Source organism: Podarcis tiliguerta (genome assembly GCF_965153285.1).
Source record: "Podarcis tiliguerta genome assembly, chromosome: 13".
Lineage (NCBI taxonomy): Eukaryota > Metazoa > Chordata > Lepidosauria > Squamata > Lacertidae > Podarcis > Podarcis tiliguerta.
Window position 1 is genome coordinate 20,851,131 of NC_139546.1, and position 25,457 is coordinate 20,876,587.

General features: G+C 43.6%; 1 protein-coding gene and 1 long non-coding RNA gene across 6 annotated transcripts in view; one reads left to right on the forward strand and one right to left on the reverse strand.

The window, feature by feature from the left end:
- Positions 1 to 111: 111 nt before the first annotated feature.
- On the reverse strand, positions 112 to 25,295 carry LOC310661897. 4 transcript variants are annotated; one of them, XR_014504154.1, is made up of 5 exons: positions 24,857 to 25,295; positions 6,465 to 6,620; positions 4,031 to 4,917; positions 2,917 to 3,149; positions 1,521 to 1,637 (listed from the first exon to the last, which is right to left on the reverse strand). It is a non-coding gene; the product is annotated as an uncharacterized lncRNA (long non-coding RNA). The 4 variants fall into 4 exon arrangements; XR_014504155.1 differs by lacking the exon at positions 24,857 to 25,295 and having other exon boundaries at positions 6,465 to 8,513; XR_014504153.1 differs by lacking the exons at positions 6,465 to 6,620; positions 24,857 to 25,295 and having other exon boundaries at positions 112 to 1,637; positions 2,973 to 3,149; positions 4,031 to 6,458.
- Positions 1,144 to 25,457, forward strand: part of HOXB9 (homeobox B9) — a gene marked incomplete at its 5' end in the record, with an annotated part of 39,659 nt that continues 15,345 nt past the window's right edge. The window contains one exon of one of the 2 annotated variants that reach the window (XM_083408437.1): positions 1,144 to 1,795. In XM_083408437.1, coding sequence (XP_083264563.1) covers positions 1,234 to 1,795 — 562 coding nt within the window. The remainder of the gene's footprint in view (positions 1,796 to 25,457) is intronic. The other variant, XM_083408435.1, reaches the window with a different exon arrangement.

Genomic DNA, 25,457 nt, shown 5'->3' on the forward strand with positions numbered 1-25,457 from the left:
CAAGGTGTAACGTCATCATTGAAAGTATCACGTCCTGGTCCAAGGATGTGGGCCTCCTCTTCTCTGAAAGAAGAGCTCTGCTTCTCAAGATTGTGGGAGATTTGAGTGATAGAACTGGGCGACTGCCTTTATTTTAAAAAGCACAAAACCATACAACAATATGTAGCCTTTACAATATGTATTGGAGGAATTTAGATCTAACTAGCTGCAAACATGCACACTCACATCCACAGTGTTTCACGCCTGATGACCTACTGCATTCGTATATATTCTCTTGTTTATATATGAATATATAGCCATACGAAGGCGTAGTACATTATAAGAAAGTGGCTCATCTGCCTTCTTCAATTTCCAGGGAACACAGTTTATTGGAAGCCAATATTTTAGCCGGGGGTGCCGGTTTATCGTTAGTTAAAAGCAGGAATTTGGTGAATTTGTGCACGAGCTTGACGTGCCCTAAGTTTTTCAAGTATGCAGGCAGAGCGGGCCCAGCGATTCCAGCTAGGCTCTCCTCCCAAATATTGTAAAAAAAAATAAAAAAAAATCCGGCCTTTTCTCAGTAGCGAGGCGCAGCAGTGAGTAAGACACTGCAAAGAGGCACAAGCAAGAAGACTGTAAATCTGCAGATGCGCACAAATCACTAGCATTATTATTATCGTTTGCTTTTTCAGGGTTCAAAGGGCTTTCCAATTCTCATCTCTCCTTTGTCGCAGACGGATTTTATTTCGGAGGAGTGGGTGGGGGGAGGAGGGAGTGGCGTGAAGTGAATGGATTGTAGCTACAGATGTCTGCGCCGAAGATTTTCTTTCGTTCCTTTTAAAAAAAAAAGATGAGTCCCTCCGCAAACCAGTAAAGTTTGCCATTAAAATTGACACCAGGGGATGTCCGTAGAAGCCATGTCCATCTGGGATTGGCTAGCCCGCCGGAAGTGGCTCGGCGGACGCATTTTCTAACAGATAAGTCCATTGCTCGAGACCTTTTCCCTTAAACATTCTCTCTCTCTCTCTCGCACACGCACACACAGTGGCTCGGTATATTCCATCATTTTTTTTCCGCCAAGCTCCTGCCTGGAGGGTGTTATCCTCGCAACTTAACCCGCACACCCTATAGGACCCTATAGGTGGGTTTCAGAACCCCATATATACACTCTCCTTGCCAAAGCCTCACGCTGCAATTTGGGTTGGCTTGAGGCGAGGAGGGGGCAGTGGACAGTGGTTCTATGGGGGAAGAGGCATGAACAGCCACCAGTCCGGACTGCGGTTCCTTCCACCTCCTTCCCACCATCCAGGTTGGAGAGGTCACCATCCCCACCATGACTTCCTCCCTCCGAAGATCAGCTCGTCTTGCTTGTACGCTTCGAGGAGAAAAGACCAGGAATCCTCTTGCTTGGAATTTGAGGCCGAGAAATTTCCTCCCACCCCTCTCCAGCCAGAAGTTCCTCCTCTCCCCGGGCTGGGGATGAAAGAACCGGCTTTCTCCGTCCGCCAAGGTGGTCCTCCGCAGCCAGCCTTCGCGGCCAATTCCCTTCCACAGCCGTCTTTGGGCATCTTTCCTCCGCCGTCACCTTGCGAAGAATTAACTTCCGCCGCCGCCAACGGGACTCTACACCGCGGGAGCCCTTCACCTTCTCCTCCAGCCTTCGTGGACAAAAGAGAGTACGAGGTGTCTATCCTATTGAAACCTAACTATGGACCAGGGGAGAGCAAAGGAGAAGCAGGGGAAGAAGCGGAGGAGAAAATTTTATTGCAGAAAGCTTCGTCTTTAGATCTATCTAAAAGAGACAAAACTTCACCAGGTGGGTCAATTGCGCTGAGGTTGGCGGGGAGGAGAAAGGAGAGGGCTATTATTTGGGAAAGGGAAGCATGACAAAATCTTGGAAAGTGTTGTCCTAAGCAATTATTATTATTATTATTATTATTATTATTATTATTATTATTATTATTATTATTGAATGCAGTACTTAAAAAATATTCCTCCTATGCCTCGATCCTGTGAAAATCAGAATCATTAAATTTAAAAGAAAGAGGAAGATGTATGGGGCGGGAGGGAAAATGAAAGGAATCGAATGCGCTGGAGAAAATGTTTTCCTGGTTCGAGTTAAATCCCATCGGATTGTAACAAGTGGTTGGAGGGGGAGGTGGCGTTGTTCACCTGGACCTCAACGTTAGGGAGTTAAAGAATCCACACATAGGTCTACTGAATCCCAAAAAGTTGTGGCGTGATTACGCTGATGATAGGAGAGAGATGAGATTAAGAATTATTTGCGGGAACTTTAAAGAATTGGGGAGCGGGGGTGGACAGAAGGGTCACGACAGTCACCTGCGACAGAAAAGAACAGCAACCGAATTCATGGTGGCACCCCAAGTTTGATTTAAAAACCCAGCGCCGGGTTGCAGGATATGCTTTTAAAAACGACAACAACATATCTGTATTGCTAATGAGCGAATCACAAAGGCCCTGGCGCGGAAGGCGGGGGTGGGGTGGGGAGTTCTCCTGCGCAAGCTCAGCCCTAATGCCTTGGAGCAATCCGGTTAGGAGCATGGTAGCTTTGCACTTGTTGGGGGGTACGGAGCACCTGTGCGTCTTTACGCGTCTGTGCCTCCCCAAACAGCCCCTTTCCACTCACGTTGTTCTTTTTAAATCGCCACATTGCTCCTAACTTTAAAGGAAAATTGTGGAGCTGAGATTTCTTTCTCTCCCCTCGCTATAAGGGAACAGTCTCTCAGGGAGAAGAAAGGCGTGAACAGACACTAAAATACGTTTCTAAATTAATAAAGGAAAGGTACGGCACGTCAACCCAGCACACCACTTATTCTTTAAGTAGCAGAACTATTATAATGACAAAAACCGGAATGATTCTGAAATATTAAAGAAGGGGGGGGGGATAAGCTGTCACTTAATAAGTTGCTTTCCTACCCGTGGCTGAGGTCAAATGGAAAACCAAGCGACCAAGGGAAAGGCATTGATCCTACCCAAGCTCAAGTGAAGGACGACCTTCCCGTGGAGGGGCGCAGCGATCGCCCAAGGCCCAAGTGTACGCCGACGTCGGAATGGAGCAGTTCAACATCAAAGAGAATTCCTAATTGGTGCACGCGCGATTGAGAGGGAGACATTTCTCCCGCTCCTGGGCGCCATTAAATGGAATTTTCCTGCACAAGTAGAACCAATAAGAAAGCGTTAACTTGGAATTGCATTTGGGACGTACTATCTCTTTCCTTGCAAGGGGTGTGCGTGTTTATATATAGAGAGGGGGCTGTTTTGAAGTAGTGGGAATGCAAAGCATTTCCTCTTTTTAAAAAAAATCTTTCCTTCCTTTTATCTATATAAACCTTACAGACCCAGTTTACTAAGGGCTTTCCATATAAAGAATTGGTTACTAAAGATTTACGTGTCTAATTTCTTCCTATTATCTCCTGCCCTATCCGTTGACATGCAAATGCGTCTCTTAGCCTTAAATCCACAGGGATATTGCAACAGAACAGGCCAGTCCATTGCTTATAAGCCCGATTCTTAGCGTATTGGACAGGATCTATTTTTTTTACTTTTTTACAGCAAGGCCCTACGCCCATGATCTCTAAAATAAGTCTCACTGAGTTCAATGGCAGTAACTCCTAAGTAAGCGTGTATAGGATTGCAGTCTAATTTAGGTCCAGTTTGCTTCTCCAGTCGGAAGTTCCACAGGCAGAAGAAATAGGGGATTGAGAAGGAGGGAATGGTGAATTAAAGCGGATGAATAAGATCTCTTTAGCTTCGGGGGGGGGGGAAAGAGGCGAGGCACACGCTCTCTAGGAAAGAGTTGAGCTGCAATCCTATTCACACTCAACTTGGAATTAAGCATCATTGGATTTAGGGGGCGATTTGTCTGTTTGTTTTTAACCAGAATAAACATGCCTTGAATCGGTCTGCACGAAACCTTTCTCTTCGTGGCTTCATAAAGCAGGCAAAGAGAAAGAATGTGAGAAAGGAGCAGGCAGGATAGAAGACGGAGGGTTATTCTAGGGCGAGGGGGAGAAACAAAATTACATCATACCTACGGTCCGTTTGCTTCGGTTTAGATTTCTCTTTCCGCTCCTTCGCTTAGGCCTTTTCTTCCAGCGGGGTCTGCTTTCCCCACCCGCTTTGTCTCCCGTAAACATGATAAATAAAGAGAAGTGGATGGAAAAGAGCAAGATAGATTGTAAGCGATTGAAAAGCAACAGCTACCACATCTGAGAATTATAAAGGGGCATTTCAGAAGCTGAAAACCTGGAGGACTCGCCTGCCGAAGTTAGACACCTGTGAGTTCAGTGAATTACAGCGAGGGCGATTTAAGCTCCAGGCTTAATTTTCCTCTGGAAATCTCTCTCTCTTTAATGCTTAACTTTTTGGCCGGATCGTGCTCTTGCATTGTTTAAAAGGAAAGCTTCAAATGAAAAGCCTTTCAAGTGACTGAAATGACCCGCGTTTTACAAAACCTCCTGCGCTAGAGGCTGTCGTTAATGACGCCAACAACCTTTGATCTTGACTGAATCCAAGAATACCCCCCTCAATTTACTCCCCATGAAGAGAAGCGTGTAAGTTTGCTGTTCATTACTAATGTACATCACCCAGGTTTGTGTGTCAGCTAAGAGGAATCGTAATGTGTTCCCCCTCCCCGACCTCGAATCTGCAGGAATTAAACTTGTTCGCTTCTTATAATATGTCTTCCCTTGTGGGCATTAGGCTCTCCAAACGAAGATCTTTACTCACCGGTATTATTGCGAACATTAACAAACCTGAAATAACCTTAGAATGCGCTGCGGTTCTGCTCCGCTGGCGAAAAACAAAACAAAAAAACCCCTCGGAAAATAAGTCCTCATGAGACCTAAACAGACTGGAAATAAGTTCTTCCGCTAAGGCTCCTCGAAGCTATTTGTGACTCAGCCATCCTTTCTTTTCCTTAAAAAAAAAAATCCAATTTAGAAAAGTTTAAAATGCGCCCGTACATATGGAGAGCTCATTGGCTTCGTCCAACGAGTCTCTAGAAAACGTTTTGCCAATTTATGGCAAATGGAGGGGGGGGTGAGACATTCAAAGAAGCGATCTTGCTTATTCTCTACCTGCTGTTAAATGACGTTTCTTTTTTAAAGATAAGGTTTTGCCCTTAACCATTTTGCTCAAGAAAAAATCCAAACAGCCCCACTCGTGCTAATTAAAGAAAGGCTTAATTGCTCGAATCGCTAACTCCGAAGCATATGCGGAAACCAATTTAAGAGGGTAGTTTTAAAAAACAAAACAAAACCCCAAGAGACGCAGCACCGCCGTGAACTTTGGTTGAAGTATAATTTCCTCTGCTTTAAAGGGCTGGTCTTTGCAAAACCTTGACACGTGTTGAATGAAATCTTTTCTTGGATCGATCGGCTAAAAGTTCTGTTTTGAGCATTTATAGCAGCTGACGGGAAAGCATTATTCCCGTTCGAAGAAGAGTATAGTTTATGATCTAGTGTCTAATGACTCCTGTAAGCAAGAGTAATAACAGGCTTCAACCTTCGCATAGTTGTAATCTAACTCAATCATGCTTTTTTAAATAAATAAATAAATAAATAACTGGATGTTTAAAAGACCCTAACTTTAAATGACCTTTGGGTTAGAGTTCTTAATCTTTTCAGAACTGATATCCACATTTGGCCCAAGCAGGTATTTGGAAGCCGCCTTCTTTATTTACTTTAAATTATGTTAACCGTGTATTTCTTTTGTGAGAATGGTGCTGTTCAAACCCCGTTTAGTAGGTCAAGCTGGGACGCAGCAGTCGCGACCCGCCAACTGAAGACCGGTTGTGCTATGAAAATCTAATCCTATGAATATTTTCCCAATAGTAAGAGTTCAGTTGGAGTTACCTGAACACACATATCAAGGGACTGTAACTTTCAGGCGTGATCCGGGCAAAGCTAAGCACTTCTGACACCATTGGTCCTTAGTGGAAGAGTTCAATTTCTTTGAGATCAGAATGGTTTTTCAAAGAGCTTGGATGCGCATGATGCTCACATGGGCATCGTTGTGGCGGGCTGCGTTTCCTAGCCATGTGCAACCACAGCTTCCTGCCCTTGCAGTCTTCTCTAAAATGCTACATTCGTCAGACTTTTCGGGAGGTAAAACTTAGCGTTGCCCCTAATGAAGTACAGCTCCTGGAACAACCGTGGCGCATTATCATTCATCGATAAAACATTATGATAATTCCCTTGTCTCCATCACATCTTCCTGAGCAATGCTATCTATTTTCACAGTGCAATCCTATGCACGTGCACTTACCTGGGAGGCAGCCTCACTGAACTCAACAGGGCTTACTTGTAAGTAGGGTTCAGATTACCGATTTAGCCAAAATCCTAATCTTGCTTTCTTTCTATTTGGGCACCCTGATCCCAAACTAAAAAAAAAAATACATTTACTTTAAAATGGATGTCAGCTGAAATCCATTCCAAGTGAGGTGTGTGTTCAGGGGGGCTTACATAGAATTGCAGCCTCACAGTCCTGCGCATTTTTACTCAGAAGACCCTTGGAATGGGTCTTTCTTCCATGTAATCGGGCATAGAATTTGAGCCTGCCAGTGCATTCCTATGCGCAGAAGTCAGCTCGGTTTCGGCGGTGGAGCGGGGGTGGCGGCTCTGGAGTAACAATGGGGCGAAGGAAGAGAATACATTCTTCGTTAATAGATGGAACCGAACTACAAACTTGCTTAGTTTAAATTTAATGTCTGCCTTGCCATATCTTGTGGCTGGTCGCTGCTGGCGACAGTGTGCCAAATTAGGTCTGAACCAGAAAAAACAGTTATTGTACTGTGAATACGCTGACTTCTCAGAGGCTGCTTTTGAAAAGAGCAATTCAGTATTTTCCCCCTTCGTTTTTTATTAGGGAGCTGAATTAGCCTTGCAGTTGGTTCTGATGAACAATTTTGAAAGAGATTTCTATTGTCCCAGGTCACTCTTCCAAAATATGTTCCTCTTCCCCGCCTTTTTCTCACTCGCGTTTAATTTTGAATCGCGTTTTGTTCTCCTACACGATCTAGGGGGGTTAACAGTAATTTTGTAAGTGGGGAAAAAAACAGACCCTCTCCCAATTCAGCTCGAAAGAAGCACAAGAAAAAGCTCTAAGTATAAAAACAGGGAGTTCAGATAAAAATGATTAGGTTGCAATCTCATACATACTTAATACTGTATTATTATTTTTAACCTCAGAGAGTCTTATTTCTGAGTCGACAGGTATAAGATTGCACTTTCACACCCCGATCCTAGGCACTTGAAATAAAACCCAGCATCCACACACACACACCCCACACGTCAGTGGTTTGATCCATCCACTCACCCTCCTCGGGTTTTTAAAACAATATTCGTAGCACCGTTTCAATTACCTTATACAGTAATAAAAAGATGGGGCAATCCCTGTTTTACTACCAGTACAGTACAGTACTACTTTTTCATGCGTAAAGAACATTCCCTTTCCTTTTCCGCCCCCTTAAAATAGTTTAAATTCTTATATCCAGTTCATGCGACTGACGGGAATGAAATGATAGAGCAACGTATAACTGAACCACGTCTCTGTAAAAATTAATTCTTTTTAATTCTTAAAAAACCCAGATATGAATTTGACGAAACAGCTCCGCCTAGAGGCCACCTGAAGGGTTAACCAGGACTCTGGCTTTACAGACAATCGGAAGAAACAACTGGTCGAAGGCTAGAGGTCAGCCTCCTGAATTAACATCTCAGTTATCATTAGGACACGTATGTCAGTATGACATCAAATGATAAGTGGGCAGCGATTATAAACTCGTTGGCTTCCCGGAGACTTACGCGTTTGTTAAATGGCTCCAGTCTGCAAGCCTCGAATATAGCCAGAGAAAAAGGAAATTGAGCTGGAGGTGGCGATAATACTAAGGAAACACTCATTCATTTTTATGCATCTCGTTGCCATGGGTGTTACAATTTTACTCTCCACCTCCTCCTCCAAAATTATGCTTTATTTCCTTGTTAAGCAATACGCCCACCTAATTTTTTTTTTTTAATGTTCTGCAGTGGGGTGTATTTTTAAAAAACAAAGTATAGTGCATTAACTCTGCTATAATTACCCGCTGAAATCTTCTCTGAAATGGAAGTCGTACAGTAATTTTATTTAACTTTAAAACCTATAAGTGCCACCTATATGCAGCATATCCCACCCTTCCAGCTAAGGAGCGGAGGCAATCTTAAAGGACCCACATCACATACACAAAACCAGCATCTTTTTTCTCGCTGTATAGTGCGGCCTAAACACAGCTGCTTTATCGGTGCAAGCCAATGCATGTCTGCTCAGAATAAAGTCCTGTTCGGTTCAACAGAGCTTACACACAGGCTAACAAGTTACAGGGAACCAGGCAGAGGGCCTTCTCGGTAGTGGCGCCTTCCCTGTGGAACGCCCTCCCACCAGATGTCAAAGAGAACAACAACTACCAGACTTTTAGAAGACATCTGAAGGCAGCCCTGTTTAGGGAAGCTTTTAATGTTTGATGTATTATAGTGTTTTAATATTTTTTTGGAAGCCGCCCACAGCCAGATGGGTGGGGTATAAATAATAAATTTATTATTATTATTATTATTGCAAATACAGGATCACAGCCTTCATAATACGGTCAGGAAGCAAGCAACTGCTTATAAAAGCATTACCTTTCAAGAAAAGGGAAGGTGTAATCAATTAATCAATATTTTTTAAAGCACACGGGGGGGGGAATCCTCCCAAGTACATATGTAAATATTCATTTTCAGCTTGTAATATGTAGTTTCTATGGAAATATGTAGATTTCCATAGGTTATACCTGAGAAGTTATGCTTTAACTAAGTTCATTTTCTCATGAGTAGGTGTCACTGAATGAGCTGGGGCTTGTGGAAACCTTGACATCTTGGGGCTTAGCTGTAGTATGAGATCATTCCTGACTGTGTGTCAAAGTACCACTCATCCCCATCTATTCAAAAGCTGTGGTTACATTTTAGGAAGAATAGTGCTAGGTTTGAGGGCCTGCAGATCATGCTATTTCACCCTGATGCCCTTCCACTTAATTACAGATATGTAGATCATTGTTATAAGATGGCAAGGTGTAATCCCTTTCTCCCTTAATACTTCTTGAAAAATCCCAGCATAACCCATGTCTATAACTTAGCTCTGGCTCCCTCCAAGGCTGCCTAAAGTATGTGGCAGCCCTGTTTAGGGAAGTTTCTAAGGATGGATGTTTTTATTATGTTTTTAGATATATTGTAAGCCAGCCACAGCAGCTGGGGAAACCCAGCCAGATGGGTGGGGCTAATAATAATAATAATAATAATAATAATAATAATAATAATAATAGGATACCTCTGAAGTCACTCGTATTAGACGTATTAGACTTAAGAAAGCTCTCCAGCCCAAACTCTCTTAGAGTATCAAAGTTCTTTAGAGTTTAGACAAGGAAGTAAAAATGGTTCTATTTAATGTGTGAAATCAAAGTTCCATATTATGTTGTTATCCTGATATAGTACCAGCTATGTTTATAATGTCATTGCTTTGGACTGGTTTCATTGCACCCTTTTTAGTAAGTTGATATGCAGTCCACTCTTCGTACAAACAATAGCTATCAAATGCTAAACACCATTGCATGGAAACTATTCAAATAATTATATCAATGTTTAATTGTATTTTAAAGACTGAGTCTCGTCAGGGGGAAAGGTGAGGTATAAATAAATAAAATAATAGTAACAGGAATCGTAATAAATACAGCCCCATACTGTGAAGTATGAATTCATGAAATCAAAGTATGATATATTGTTGGATGTCAAATGCTGACATTGCATATTAAATATTCAGTGACTAACACCAAATCAGAATTCTCACAAAATAATTTCTAGCTGGAATTAAGAGGGAGGTCAAGTTCAGCTGTTGTGGCTCTAGGGGTCAGATCCTCATGCACAGGAGAATTTTTTTCAACAAAACTTAGAATGCTGGCAGTGTTGCACTAGTGTTGCTGACTTGTGCTTCCTTGCATACACACTAAAAGCAACAACAGTTATTAGCAATAGCTTTAGCCACTCTGGTTCATGGGAGGCTTATACCTCCAGTAGTGGGAGGGTATAATGGGAATTTAAACACAAACATTCTGCACTTGTCATAGGGTTGACTCCCAGAAGTGGGTAGGATGCCAGGGGCATCATTACTGATTATTGCAGTAGCAGCTTCCTATTCTGAAAACCAGTGTGAGGCAGTGGTAATAGAGTCGGACTAAGACTTAGGCCAGACAGCACCTGCAGCATTTGAACCAGGGTGATGATAGAGAGAAACAATTACTGCAGTTTGGTGGCAAAACTGCTAGGCTAAGCCAGCTTCAGGTCCCCAGGGGATGGCTTGGACCAGTCACTATGTCTCAAACTAATCTACCTCACAGGGTTGCTAAGAGGATAAAATGGGAGGCAGAAAAGGTATGTAGGCAGCACTGAACTCTTCAGAGGAAAGGCACCATGTAAAAGAAATAAATAGTAATCATCCTATTTTTATCCATCAAGTGGTACAATAGCATTTCTAAAATATTCCTCTGAAACAGTGTACAAAAACACTAACAACAACGAAAAAGGCACCTGTGTTCATGTGTTCGTGCTGCCAATACCATTTGCTCAGTTTGCCACTATAATAGGAAGCACTGTTTCCTTACATGAATTCACTAGTCAGATCTGCAACAAAAGGTTGTTGTCTGCTCCTGTTCACTTTTCCAGCCAGCCATACCTTTTCCCATGATACTTCATTGCACCTCTCCAGTTTTCTGCCCAATGGTTGGTCACCATTCTGGGGCTACTGAGCATGCACAGTCTTCATTGGTCTGATTTGACCGTTCCCCTTTATGTTTCTTTTCCCCTGGCAATTATTTTCTGCATCTGCAAAACCCCAAGCCTCCTGACACCCATATCTGAACATCAGAAACAGAGGGAATTATATAAGAGGTGGTATAAAATTCACTAGCAGCAAAATGCATTCTGATTCCATTTCCCTGTAGGATATAGGCAGACGTCCCCATACCTCCCAAAAATGCTCTTGACTTTGTCTACATTTCCAGGTGTAACAAGAATACATGAATTAATGTATGTGTTACGCTGCACCTGATACTTTATAGTACGAACCCTTGATTGCTCCTACATACACAGCCAAATATCTCAGTTGTAATTGGACATCATTGTCTTTTGATTCTGTGATCGCCTCGGGTTGCTGCAGGTGCAAAACTAGACCACCTCTCCTTTCTGGAGTTCTGGAGCACAGAGGCTGTTTATGTGACACTCTTTTCTATAGGGAATGAGTGAGATCATGGATGGGAAATGTCCTGGCTTCAGTTGTGTTTTTGAGAAACCATGCTTTCTACTATATATATATATATATATATATATATGCTTTCGTAGATTTTCACGGGTACAGGAATGCAGGTTTTGGTGTCCTCGGGTGTCTTCCCGTGTAAAAGTTGGGGTGTCTAGGCGACGTTTCGACGAGGTCTCACTCGTCATCAACAGAACCTCTGTTCCAGTAACAAGAAGCCGAAAGCACCAGCCTGAAGATGACGAGTGAGACCTCGTCGAAACGTCGCCTAGACACCCCAACTTTTACACGGGAAGACACCCGAGGACACCAAAACCTGCATATATATATATATATATATATATATATATCTCATATTACCCTCCCTTTCTGTGATGAGTAGCAGCCAAGCTAGCTAACCAGTTCAAATTAAAACAATATAAAACAACAACGAGCATATGAAAAGGAATTGGAATATGAGCAGCTAGCTTGAAAAACAAAGCAACAAAAAGCATCAGCAGAATGCCATCTGCTACATAGTACTCACTTGCCCTGTCTTCCTAGAGACAACTGAAATATTGAAATTTGCTGGAATCGATGGAGCCAGGTGCGTCTTAAAAACCTATATTAGAGGCTCCACTGCACACTTACTTATTTCAGAATAACAAAATTAGAATCTGGTGGTTCAAATTAAATTTGTGGCCAAAGATGAGTGTGTTTTTGACAGGCACAGATATATCCCTGACTACCGCTTTTATAGTAGTACAGTGGTACCTCAGGTTAAGTACTTAATTCATTCCAGAGGTCCGTACTTAACCTGAAACTGTTCTTAACCTGAAGCACCACTTTAGCTAATGGGGCCTCCTGCTGCTGCCGCACCGCCGGAGCCCGATTTCTGTTCTCATCCTGAAGCAAAGTTCTTAACCTGAAGCACTATTTCCGGGTTAGCGGAGTCTGTAACCTGAAGCGTATGTAACCCGAGGTACCACTGTATGGTGTTCTTGAAAGAGTAGGACATGAAGCAGGGCCTCCAAAAATTACGTGAGCTTTCAGGTAAGGTACATGAGACAATTCTTGGGTGTGTTTTTTCTTCCATCTATTCAGGGAAATATCAAAAAGATTAATATACTCCCTGAACAAACAGAAAAATGATGTTTGGCATCAGCATATCATGATTACTTGCATACTGTAACAATGGGAATGTTTATAGCTCCTTTAAAGAAACCTCAGGTCATGGAGCCTGGTTCTTAACATAAGCAAGCACTCAAGGAAATAGCATACAAAGGCGCAGGTGCTGGGAGTTCTCCATTCCCATAATGGGACAATCCGTAAAGAATGTCAGAAATCAAAGAGAGCAAGAGTTGTCACATGTGATGAGTTAGAATATGAGCTGTAACTGGGCAAATTATGGTGGCAGGTAGTGACTTCATTAAAGCAGGGGTGGAGGTCTTTTTCAGCCTGAGGGCTGCATTTGCGCCTAAGGAGCCTTCCAGAGGCCACAAACCAGTGGTGAGTAGGGCCAGATCCAAAGCGGGGTGGAGCAATGGGAACCTTTGTACATTAGGCTTCGTTGCAGCCATGCAAAAGTCAGAGGGATACGCTTCTCTCCACCCAAGCAAGCAAAGAAACATTATTTCAGTTCAAGGACACATTCCAGCCTGACCAAAGCACCCAAGAAGGATGCAGAGCAGGGTCACAGGGGAGTGTGACCTGGAGAGGTGGTGTGGCCTAGGAAGAGTCCAGGGGACCCAATGGAAGGTTGCATTTGTCCACTATAAATAATGGTTTGCATAATGTGACATGCGTTCTTATATGGAGGTAAAAAGGTAAAGGGACCCCTGACCATTAGGTCCAGTCGTGACCGACTCTGGGGTTGTGGCGCTCATCTCGCTTTATTGGCCGAGGGAGCCGACGTACAGCTTCGGGGTCATGTGGCCAGCATGACTAAGCCGCTTCTGGCGAACCAGAGCAGCGCACGGAAACACCGTTTACCTTCCCGCCGGAGCGGTACCTATTTATCTACTTGCACTTTGACGTGCTTTCGAACTGCTAGGTTGGCAGGAGCTGGGACTGAGCAACGGGAGCTCACCCTGTCGCGGGGATTCGAACCGCCAACCGCATGTCCTAGGTTCTGTGGTTTAACCCACAGCGCCACCTGGGTCCCATCATATGGGGGTAGTTGAGTGTATATAACAATGCTTGGTATTGCTAGATAGATTGACTCAAATTTTAGGCTATTTCTAGTAGTTGTAATAGCCATCATGTATTTACATAGGAACACAGGAAGCTGCCTCATTCAGAGTCAGACCCTTGGTTCATCTAACCCAGTACTGTCTACAATGGCTGGCAGCAGCTCTTCAGGATTTCAGACAAGGGATCTTTTTCAGCCCTAGCTGGATCTTCTGCATGCAAAGCAGATGCTCTACCACTGAGCTACAGTCCTATCTCAAATACACTTAATGAGTGCATACAGCAGACATTTTGGCATCTGTGGCTGACCACAAAATGCTGTCCCCCTCCGTCAGGGAAGAAGGGACGGGTGAAGATCTACAACAGGAACGGGACGGGGGGGGGGGGGATAATGACCTACTGCCCCTGTGGATCCTGCCACCTCAGGTGGTCACCTTAGTTTGCCTCATGGGTGCACCAGTCCTGTTGGTGGGCTAACCTTATTTCTTATGTGGGCTGCATTCACTCAGGGGTAATATGTTGGTGGGCAGGGCTGCATGTTGGCAATGGGTGGGTCAGAGCCAAAAGTGAGCAAGGTCATCTCTTTGTCCATTCCACTTGCTACTATCCCTTCTCTCTTCTACCCTGCTGTGGGCTGTGGAGTGGAAGGACGTACCCTTCTTCCCAGAAGTAGTAATAATAATAATAATTAATAATAATTTATTTATTATTAAGCCACTCTGGGCGGCTTCCAAAAAAATATTAAAATGCTGTAATACATCTAACATTAAAAGCTTCCCTAAACAGGGCTGCCTTCAGATGTCTTCTAAAAGTCTGGTAGTTGTGGTTCTCTTTGACATCTGGTGGGAGGGTGTTTCACAGGGAGGGTGCCACTACTGAGAAGGCCCTCTGCCTGGTTCCCTGTAACTTGGCTTCTCGCAGTGGGGGAACCGCCAGAAGGCCCTTGGCGCTGGACCTCAGTGTCCGGGCTGAACGATGGGGGTGGAGACGCTCCTTCAGATATACTGGACCGAGGCCGTTTAGGGCTTTAAAGGTCAGCACCAACACTTTGAATTGTGCTCGGAAACATACTGGGAGCCAGTGTAGGTCTTTCAAGACCGGTGTTATATGGTCTCGGCGGCCACTCTCAGTCTGAACTGATAGCTTATAAAGGGTTTCTGAAATTAGGCAAGGTTTCCCAGCTCTGGTATACCCACACAGCCATGTGTATTTAGGAATTATATTATCATGATAAGCACAGATTTTTATTTTTATTTTTGGATTCAGAATCCGCCACTCTGCAATCTTTGCTGCCCAAAATTGCATTCAGAATTCACTGTCTCTAGTCCATGATCAGACTGGCCTTGCTCCACTGACTCTCCCCCCCACCCCACCCCATTTACTATACTGTTGCTTTTTATTCCTTCACCAATCAGTCCTACAGGGAGAAATATAGTAAGGTCAATGGGCCTATGGGCATTTCCAGATTACCTGTTTATTGAGCCTGATTTGTTTGCAGAGATATTCACTGACACTGGCTATTTAATGAGCATTCGTTTTTATTTGCTCGCAGAGAGATGAGATGATGTTGCAAAAACCAAATGTTTATCCCACGCATTTCGGTGTGTTCACTTTCCTTATAGGAAAAATTCTGATTTTTTTGTGAAGTGGGTTTGTTGTGCAAGCCCTCCCAGTCAATTGTAACTGTACAACCTGAATTTGCTGGAATGTAATTGAATCCCACCTGAAAGTAGTGACAGCCTTGCTGCAAAAATTTTAAGGTTGGCCAGTTAGCACTTGTGCAGACAACAAAAGCCCATTATTTAAAAGTGTTATATTTGCCTAGGACTTATATCTCTTCTGTTTTCTATACCCGAGCCCCCTCCCCATAATTGTGATGTTTATCTTGACATTTCAACATGGACATTCAATGGAGAACTGACTTTAAATTCTTCAAAGGGGGAACTGCATCATTTCCTTTGTTTACTATTTTGGCTCCAGGGATCTGTTATGCAATGGAATAATGTTTAAAAGAGAGCACTATGATACAGGGTTGAAAGCTTCTCCACAGAAGACTCATAAGGGCTGAGATGCAATAAATTACAACAATAAATATATAGTCTGTATCAGCATAGACATCTTTAACACAAGCCTCTAGTTAGCTTGTAATGAAAATGCTAATATTTTGAATAACTGACTGGTTGTGATCAATTAACAAGCTTGGGTCTTTGACAGAGCTCTCTTTTAGGTGAAAAGGTTTGTTTAATCTCCCACTAGAATTTGAATTAATGAAATATATTTTTTTAATCTTCTCTCTGTGAACACAGAGGCATCTATTGGACTGTTACTAGTAGTTGTTCAGAGGCCTGCAGGACAGTCCCAAACCCATCTACTCAGATGTAAGTTCACTTAGTTCAATGGAACTTGCTTTCTGCTAAGTGTATTTAGAACAGCCAGTTTTTAAAAATAGTGCAGGCTTGTTGTAGACATTGCTCTATGCCAGGTGTGGACCTCCAGGTGTTACTGGACTACAAATTCCATCATCCCTAGCTATTAGCCATGCTGGCTGGGGCTGATGGGAGCTACAGTCCAGCAATATCTGGCGGGCCACAGGTTAACTAACCCTGTGCTTTCTTTAAAAGCATTATTTTGCCTTGTGGGCAAAAATCAAATGTTGTGAGGAGAAATTATTAATTTAAATTATTAATTTAATGACTATGCAGTTATGCATCAAAAAAATTCAACCAATATTTCCTCAGCAGTATTTGGAAGCCAGTCTTAATGTGGCTCCTCTATCCTTAGCATTCAATGGGGCTGCAATTCCAATTAATTTTAAAGGAACTCATTCCCAGTAAGTATACTGAGTTATTTCCCTATCTTCCTGTTAAATGTGTCATTTAAAACAAATGTGATTAGGGAGGGGGGAGTTCACACATGCATGCAGATGTGTGGATATCTCAACCCTTGATGAGAACTGTTGAATGTAAGAACTCATTCCACTGAGAAGCTTTGTGTAGATGATAACCTGAGGTGACAGGAAATCTGTAATGCTTCTGATAAGCATGAATGTGAATTAGCTTTCTGTACCAAGTAATATCCCAGTCTAAAACCCCAGGGAAGCCAGTCCGACTCAGCATTCACGCCTTCCAAAATAACAGGGCTATAATCATGCTGCTAAACTTGATCCTGTAGCAAAATTGTATGTTTGATGTATTCTACAGGTATAAATATGTCTCTGGCTGCCACTCTTAGAATAGTGTTATTGAATTTGTCAACATAACTCAAAAGGTTCGATACAGAAAGCATTACATCTATCATTTTAGGCTAATATAGACTTATGCAAGCTTTTCAGTTTCACAGGACTCTTCCTCAGGCTGAAATGAAAGGTATCATAGGAGCACACACATGCACACCCACATTCCACAATAAATGTTTTTAGCCTGAGGCAGTAAAAAGGCCCACAGTCCAGTTGGCATCATAAATAACCCAGATGATATTCAATGAGAAGTTCTTATGTGTAAAGGTGGGACCATTGAGAAGAATGGGAGTTGTAAATGCTTTTGAAGGAACTTCCATGGGAATTTGAGCAAGAAAAAAATCTGACCCAATGGGGTAATTTACTGTGGCTTGGGTTTTCATTCCCAGTAACCTGCTGCATTATTTAATAATAATAAACACCCCACTTCTTTTAACTTTCCTGCTTCGGGTTCCATAATGGCAGCAAGGGGATATTTAATGTTCTAAATAAATTAGGAGTAAATGGGAGAGAGTATGATATCCTCAACCAACAGAAATTCATATAATAGGTGGCAATGGCAGGGATTTAATGCAAAAATATAATTTGTGTTTGTTGGGACATCTAAGCATGAATCTTCATCCCTCTGATAGGGTATGTATGAGAGAGACAGACCTGCACCTAGAATCCTTATTTAACCAAGAGGTAGTCGGGGCTCAGCCTTGATGTTTGCTTTCATTTCAAGGCAGGGAGTGTATGAATTAACAATAAAAGAAAAATGCCTCTGAGCAGGTGAAGAGTGCTTTCTCCCCCAGCAAGTGACCACCTCCCCTCCCAACCTCATGATTAAAGAGCAGGGCCTCCTATATCACAGTAGAACAACATTCAGATGGGGCAAGTTTTAATGCCAGCCTCTCTCCTTCCCTGCTTTCCCTCCCAAAGAAATTCAAAGGGTGAGCATTTTGTGAGTTCAGTGGGCTTTTTCCTGAGCAAGTCCCTTTAAGGAAAGAAGGCAGGATGGGGTTGTTTTTTAGTCAGTTTTTCAAATGCAATCAACATTTTAATACTGGTAACCTTTTAAAAATACTTGTCAAGGAATTGTTTCTAGGAAGAAAAGGCTACAGATGAGTGCGGTGTTTAAGTTTTCAGAGACTTAAGCCCTATTGAATTAAATGGGGTTCACTCCCAGGTAAGTGAGGTTAGGATAGCAGCCTAAAAAAATAGAGCAAAGGCACAATCCAAGATGTTCTTACCATGGGCGCAGCCATGATTTTTGTTAAGGCGGGGGGCATGCCTTTTGTTGGGGTGGGAAGAACCTCAGTTAGCTATGTATTTTTATTGATTTTTTTATGATGGGGGGAGCTGCCCACGGTTCTTATTCTGATCCTCTTCGTTTCAATGGGGCTTGTGCAGGTGATCTTTCCTCTGAGTTGTGGTTCGAACTGTATTACATGCGCACTCTAGAAAGGAACCCTATCCCCCCCCCTTTCTTAAATTGCCAAATCCACTCTCTGTCTGAACTGTATATAAAAACACTTTTCCCTGACTCCCTCTCCCTCCCCTTTCAACTTTAGGATCCGAAAATAGCGTGCTGTTTTTCAAAGTCAACGGCATTTTTAGTGTCTTCCCCCTGGTGCGTTTGCCCTCCGCTTTGTAAAGTCCTACAGGACAGATCCGTTTTAACACACCACGCACAGGAAAGAATTTGAATAGTAGTTTTCGGGAAATGGTGGGGTGTTGTGTTTTGTGTCTTTTTTTTTAATTTGGCTTTTGAATAGAGTCCTTTTGTGGCGTTTGTTCCCTAGCAACGCTTTCCTATTAAGGCGGGAGAGAGCGAGTAAGTCAGCGCCCGCGCCTATGTGAGGCTCAACAAAATGGCCGCTCTGAGGGCCTTTCCTGGAGCCTCGTTAGCCTTTGACACACACACAGGAATGAACTAGAACTGCTTGGTGAATTAGGTAGTTTCACGTTGTTGGGAATTCGTTTTTAACACACAAGAACATAAAACTACCTGATTTACTCCAGTTTATTCGCCTCGACTTATTATTTGTATTATTATTATTTTGCTTGCTTGCTCTGTGTGTTGGGGGGGGGGAGAGATAATTCTGACGGTTTCCGGTGACAGCCGTTCTAGGCCTACAAAGCGCCGCCGCGCAAATCGTCCAGGGCCTCCGGGGGAGCGGGCGGGGAGGCCGCGAGAGAGGCCTAGCGCCGGATTTACGGCGCAGCGGAAGGCCGCGCGGCAAATCTTGGAAGCAAACAAGGCCGCTGCGAAGCTCCACCCCGGCCTCGCTCTAGATTTACGCCAGATGAAGTTGCAAAGCATTTTACTGTGGTTTGTGAGTGCGCACCAGGGCCTGTTAATTAAAAATGTCTCTCGCACGGCAGTGAATTCGCGGGAGAAAGAGAGAGGCTAAAAAGGAAGTAAGTCCCTGGCAATTTCCAGCTCAGCAGCAGTCAAGTAGAAGCGCGGAGGACGTAGAAACTTGTGCGTCGATGCGCTGAGAAAGGAAGGCGAATGAATCTAACGGGAAGTTCTCCTGCGCATAGCAGCCAACACCTACGAGCCGAGGGGACCCCCAATAAAATATTTGAGCCCCCCCCCAAAGTTGATGGGCATTGCCAATAAAATAGTGTGCAGCATGTCATGCGATCGATTATGCGGGTTTACCTGCCTCCCCCCCCCCATATTCTGCTCAAATTGGCACCCCTGCTCCTGCGCAAGCCTCGTTAAAGTGAATGGGGGCTCATCATTTCTCCAAGGCGGGGCTTGCGCAGGAGAACTTCCCTCTTGCTCCAGTTAGGAGGAGGAGGCCATGCTTTTAAACAAGAGCTCTCGGGTTGAAACCGGATTGAGGGCATAGGTGATTCCAAACTTTTTAGGCTCCCTTCTTTTGGTTTGCATAATCTGGGGCATGAAAAAAAATAATCACCTGCACATCTGGGATTATGTTTAAAACCAAAGCAATCTCTCTTCCCCCACCCCGCCTCCCTCTTGCTTCCTTCTTTCCCACACCGGAGAACATTTCCAAGTTCCTCGTTTCCCTCCACTCCCCGCCACACAACTCAGATCTCTCCCCCTCCGCCCTCTTTCTCAGTAACTAAGATAACCGTACATTGGAAACACCCAATTGGCAAAGATCTGCAATCTGTGTATCTGTCTCGTTCACAGAGATCCCCACCATAAAGACAGGAAGAGCGCTTAAAGGGCTTGCTCCTTTATTGTGGCAGGATCTTTGGCAGGCAATACAGTCCATTTCCTCGTACGCCGGAAGTGCTCCTTTCAAGTATTCCAGTCATTCCCCTTAACTTTATGGGAGTCTTTTGTTAGCTCAGTTTTATCAAGGGACCTCCCACCCCACCCCCACCCCGTGGGTAAAATCTGTCGGGAAGATCTCCTGCGCAAGCATAGCACTACAGCACTCTCTTGCCCGGCTGCCTTCATTTCAGTGAAGTTTGATAAAGGACGATTTCCCGGCGGGATACATAGATAGATCCTTCTGCTTGTCTGCTTTTTTACCTTTTGTCGGCCAGGAAGGGCTGACCTAGAAAAGCTCCCATCTACACTAAATGAGCAATGTACAAGGCTACTTCAGGTTTCCCCTTTGCTGCTCCTCAGTAAATTACCCCCCCCCTACTCTGGACCCCGTTTCGGTGGAACTTACTTCTGAGTAAGTATATATGATGCTTCAGATGTCAGCCCTGACTTCTTCTTCCTTCTCCCACCGTACGCAGAGCTTTGGGGCAGCCCAACATCACTACTTAATATTCCTACTATTTTACAAATGATACAATTTATCTGCACTTTGCCACACTTTGCTTCTTAAAAGGAGAAAATTGAATTTCGAACCATTTGTATGGAAGCACGGGGGTGGGGTTGTTTCGTTTTTAGGGAATAGGAAGGTCTCCTGCGTAAGACCGCCGCTACTTCCACAAAAAAAAGTAAAGACAAGGGCACAAGGGCACATTTGTACATGTTTCGTTCATCGCAGTCAAGCTTGTGTAGGAGAATTTCCCGAGTGGATTTCGATTTTAGTGTTAGCGTGCAACCAAAACGAACGTTTCGGTACCTAGGCCATTGTATGTGTGTGTATGTGTATATATATATATATATATATATATATATATATATATATATATGGTTTTGAAAGTCGACTTTGATGAACTTTTAAAGAGAACAACCATCAAACGTGAAGTCTTGTTCTTTAATTTTATGGCAATGATATGATATAAACCTTTAAGGCTTTTACATCTGTAGTAATCTGCTGCAACCTTAAGTCTTAAAATATTTAAAAGAATAAGAATAATAAACACCCAGAGTTGCAGACTGAAGGCACCAGTTGAATAAGAAACCCCGACTCCTCCGCATGGAAAAATATCTGCAGTCCTCACCCACCCAATATCACATAAAATCAGCCAGCCTCTCATACAAACAGTTTTGGGCTGCCAGAAATGTCCATTCCTCTTTATTCAGGTGTTTCATACTTAATTATTTTCCTTTTCTGTACGATCCTCCGGTATTAATTAGCAGTACTGTTCATACAAACAGAAGTTTTGCCCCTTACCTCAGGCTATCACGTCCTTTTCATAAACCATCCCATCCTAAACCAGGATTTAATCTGGATCAGGGAGAGTTTAACCCTATAATCTATTCTTCTAACAAACACTTATTTAGCTACATAAGCATTAACTGGCACTCCATTCACTCACCCTAACCACGAGAGACAGAGGGACTCTGAACATGTGCAGGCTGCTTTTCCCTTCTCTGCGTGTAAACAATGGTATTCCTCACAAAACTACGAATTTAGGGCAGGACTTCCCGTTCAGAGCAAGTATCCAAGAGACACATTTGCGCCCCGACACCACCCCACTTGTTACGTAAACATGGAATTAAGTTAAACCCATTGGGTGTACTTCTTAATAAAGGAAATTTTCCTGCGCCCGCTCTATTGACAATGTAGGCTCCTAGCCGCTTTGAGTCTCGGTTTTGGGAGAAAGGCGGGGTAGTAGTAGTAGTAGTAACAGCAACAGCAACAACAACAACTGTATTCAGGTGGGCTTAGCCTGGGGTAAGTGTGTGTTTAGGATTGCAACCTAAATGTGTGCTTCAGCTTCAATGTGGCTTGTAGAATAGGATTTCCTAGTGGATTGTGCCCAGTATGTTACCATTCAGGGGGATGCGTTAGGAAATTGGATTAATTTCCATTGATATAAATAGCGCTTATTTCCAACAAATCTGCTTACGATTGGCCGGCAATCTACGCAACAGTAGAATATATCCGAGTGGGGGTGAAAATTGTAGGCAGAAGTTTCCCACCCAGTAAAAAAAAAGTTATCAATGCAGTTAGGCAGAAGTACTTAGCTTTAAGACAATTTGAACCCTGATGAGACCAGAATGCTTTAATTTCGGGAGTTTCGGATTACCTGTGGTCTATAGATATTGGGTATGTCGACAGACCTAAACGAAAGTGAAGGGAAACGAATGACACAATGTCGTTCTCACACTTACGTGAGAAGTAAGATCCATTGGGGCTATTGGCGGTGACTCAGCAGAAGGTCGAAGCTGTGCGGTTTTTTGCACGGTGTCTAAACGATGCAAGCAGAAGCTTAAACAGGTTATATTAACAGTAGCTGAAGGGATTCGCCACGCGTGGCACTAAGGTCTTCTGGAACCGTGTCTTTTGAGGTTCAGTCGAGTTACTCTAGAATTAGTCTAGAATGAGATTGTAAACTCTAGCTACGTACATTCGTTTTTCATCTTCTGCGCTAACAACACCCACATGTGGTGCGGAGAACTCAAAGGCACTTTTAATTGTCTCGTGTGAAAACACAGGTCATATAGGAAGTAGACCTCTGGTGCAAGCAGCATCTGAATCGTGCTCTTGCACAGTTTCCCGAACAGTTCAACCAGATTTCCCAACCAGTTCAGCCAGATAATTTTCCAGCCGGATTCGTGACCTCTGTGTTAAACACTACTCCTGGGCCTTCCAGGATAATTTTGGTAGGACTTTACCTGTTGGGCTGGGACTTCATTGCTAACATGGTTGCTGAGATCGCGTAAGAATGGCTCAGAGGAGGAATGAGTCTGTCGACCCACCCGTAGATAACTATATCACTACCTGAGAGGGGCATCTAGCTGACCACTGTTGGAAACAGGGAGCAGGAAAGGACACCATTTTAGGTTAATGGAGGCAAACTTCAAATGCGGGACAGGAAGCATAGCAAAGTTCAAAGACCTGCTTTCCTATATGCTCAAGATTAAACTGCAAAAAAGCAAGACAAAGCAACAACAAGCCAAGACTGCATTTGAAGAGTATTTGTTGAGAGTGTGTGTGTGTGTCTACCTATCTGTCTTCGGAGATATACAGTGCTCCTGAGAAATTATCACACGTAGCCTGAAATTAGGGCCTGGGGAAGGCAAATGCTCCCCGGCCTCTCTAAATGGCACTCTGGAGAGCTGGCCCAGATGGACCTTTGCTCTGATCCACCCTTCCAAGGGATTCTCAGCACATGTGCTCCGAAGCAAAACCATTAGAGGATCAGAAAGGCTGCGGTCCTCTCTCCACTTACCTGGGAGTGTGCCCTCATTGTGTTGAGTGGAACTTCCTTTTCTAGTGAGCCTAGACTCCTCTTTGCCGCTTTCATGGAACTAAGTTCCATTTTAAAACTGTGCGGCTTCTTTCCTCCGAAGTCTGTTCCGGATCTGGATCTTATGTGTGCCCCTTGGGTGTTCTTCCAAAACAGGACAGAGCCTCGCTTGCGTGCTGACATGGTAGGAGTTTCCCCAAAACATCTTAATTTGGAGTTCTGATTCTGTCGTGTGAATCGAGAGAAAGGGGAAAGTTTCTGCTGCTTTATCGGCCCCCTAACCTGACTTGATTCCACACACACCCCCACCTGCCCGTTCTGCTTTTCTAAGGCCCTGTAACGGATATTTATACTCAGCAAAAAGGCAACGAACTGTGCCAGAAAGTTTATGCCTTGGCATTTGGCAGCAGTTCCCGATTGAGAGGAAGAGGTCAGGAAGTTTGGAAGGGGAAGAAACGCTGCAAGAAAACCACGTTTACCCTTCCACATTTTGTGTTGGGCAAATTGTGTGTTGTTTCGTTTATTACAGCTGGGTCCTGAGCGTACTACCTATAGAATGATGTTTTGGATGGTATGCAACTAAATTTTACTCAGAGTAGACCCATTGAATTGAATGAACATGACTGAGCGGGGTCCATTAATTTCAGCGGGTCTACTGGGAGTAAACTTTCGTTTCTGTCATGAGACTTGCTCCCAAATAATCATGCCAAGCCATTAAAATCAGGAATGTGACCCCAGGTTTTAGAAACGAATGATACTGAAATCTGTGGAGCTTACCTTTGGGGATATTGACTGTAAAATGTTTTTTGTTTTTCTTTCAATCCCGTCAAAACTTACTTAGAATCGCCGGGCCTACCAGCAGGCTTACCCGGAAGCGAATGACACTGAAATCAATGGGATTTATTTCCAAACCTACATGCTTAATATTGGGGTTGTAAATCTATGAATGGATATTGGCCGCAATTAACAATTCACTCCGGAACAGTCCAATTAGCTAGAGCAGGACTTTAAATAGATTGTGGATTGCAGCGCTGGTATTTGAATAACAACAGTAACGCGTTCGCACAGATTAATTCTAATAAATAAACATATCCATGGTTGACATACAGCGCACGGCCCACAACCCAGTTCAGTCCGAGGAGCTGGATTTCGGCAATTGGGATGAACTCCTAGAACATAACCACATGTACACCACTAGTTTCAGTGGGACTTGCTCGCAGATGACTTCTGGAGAACGGCACCCTTAAACTGACTTGGGTAATAAGCACTTCCGCTGAAACTAGGTTTGTGATATTTGTGCGAATTGGGGGGAACTCTTACACTCTTAGGTTTCCTGGCTGCCAGAACTTTAACTTTTAAATGTAATTCCAAAGTAAGCGTAGCAGAGAATTGGAGATAAAGCAAAATTCTACATGATTGCTGGGGGGGGGGGGGGCGGGTTTGAAAAGGTGCTGCTGTGATCTACTCCGAGTTGACTTTTTTCCTCTCTCCAGTCTGTTGCTTTCTGTTTATGGATGCTTGCTTTTTTTCCGGACCATCCCAAAGAAAGAAAGAAAAAGTTAAGATCGGTCTTACCTGGAGCCGAGTCCCGCGTCTTTGCGAAGCGCAACATAAATGCATAAACGCATGTCTTTGCAAAATGAAAACAAAAACACCACGCACACCCATGCTGGGCCAACAGAGGGTAATGCCCCCCGTGCCCCCCCTTCCACACACACATATGAAAGACAACGAATAGCAACTTTGGGCAGATTCAGTCTCGGGAATTCACGGTTCCCCTCCTCACACCTACCCAACCCCAATCTCCCTTGTTCTCTTTCTTTGGGGACCAGGTTCCTTCGTACTGAGGGATGTTAACATATTTCTACAAATGTAATACAGCGTGAAAAGAGCAGTCTGTCTGTGTCTGTGTCTCTGTCTCTGTCTCTTCCCCGCCCCCTTTAAAAAGCAAGGCTTCCTGCTACAGATTATATGGAAGCAATACTTGAGAAATTTAAGTGCATTACGTGTGTGTGTGTGTCCTTTCTGGGGTCACACCCCAACCACCACATCTCACGGTTTGTTAATCCGACTCTTCGCATAATAAAGTTTTAAATAATGTTTGGGCGCTCGGTCACACATACACATCTAAGGCGATATTAGAAAGTTTACTCTAATGCTTTCCTAAGCACCGTTG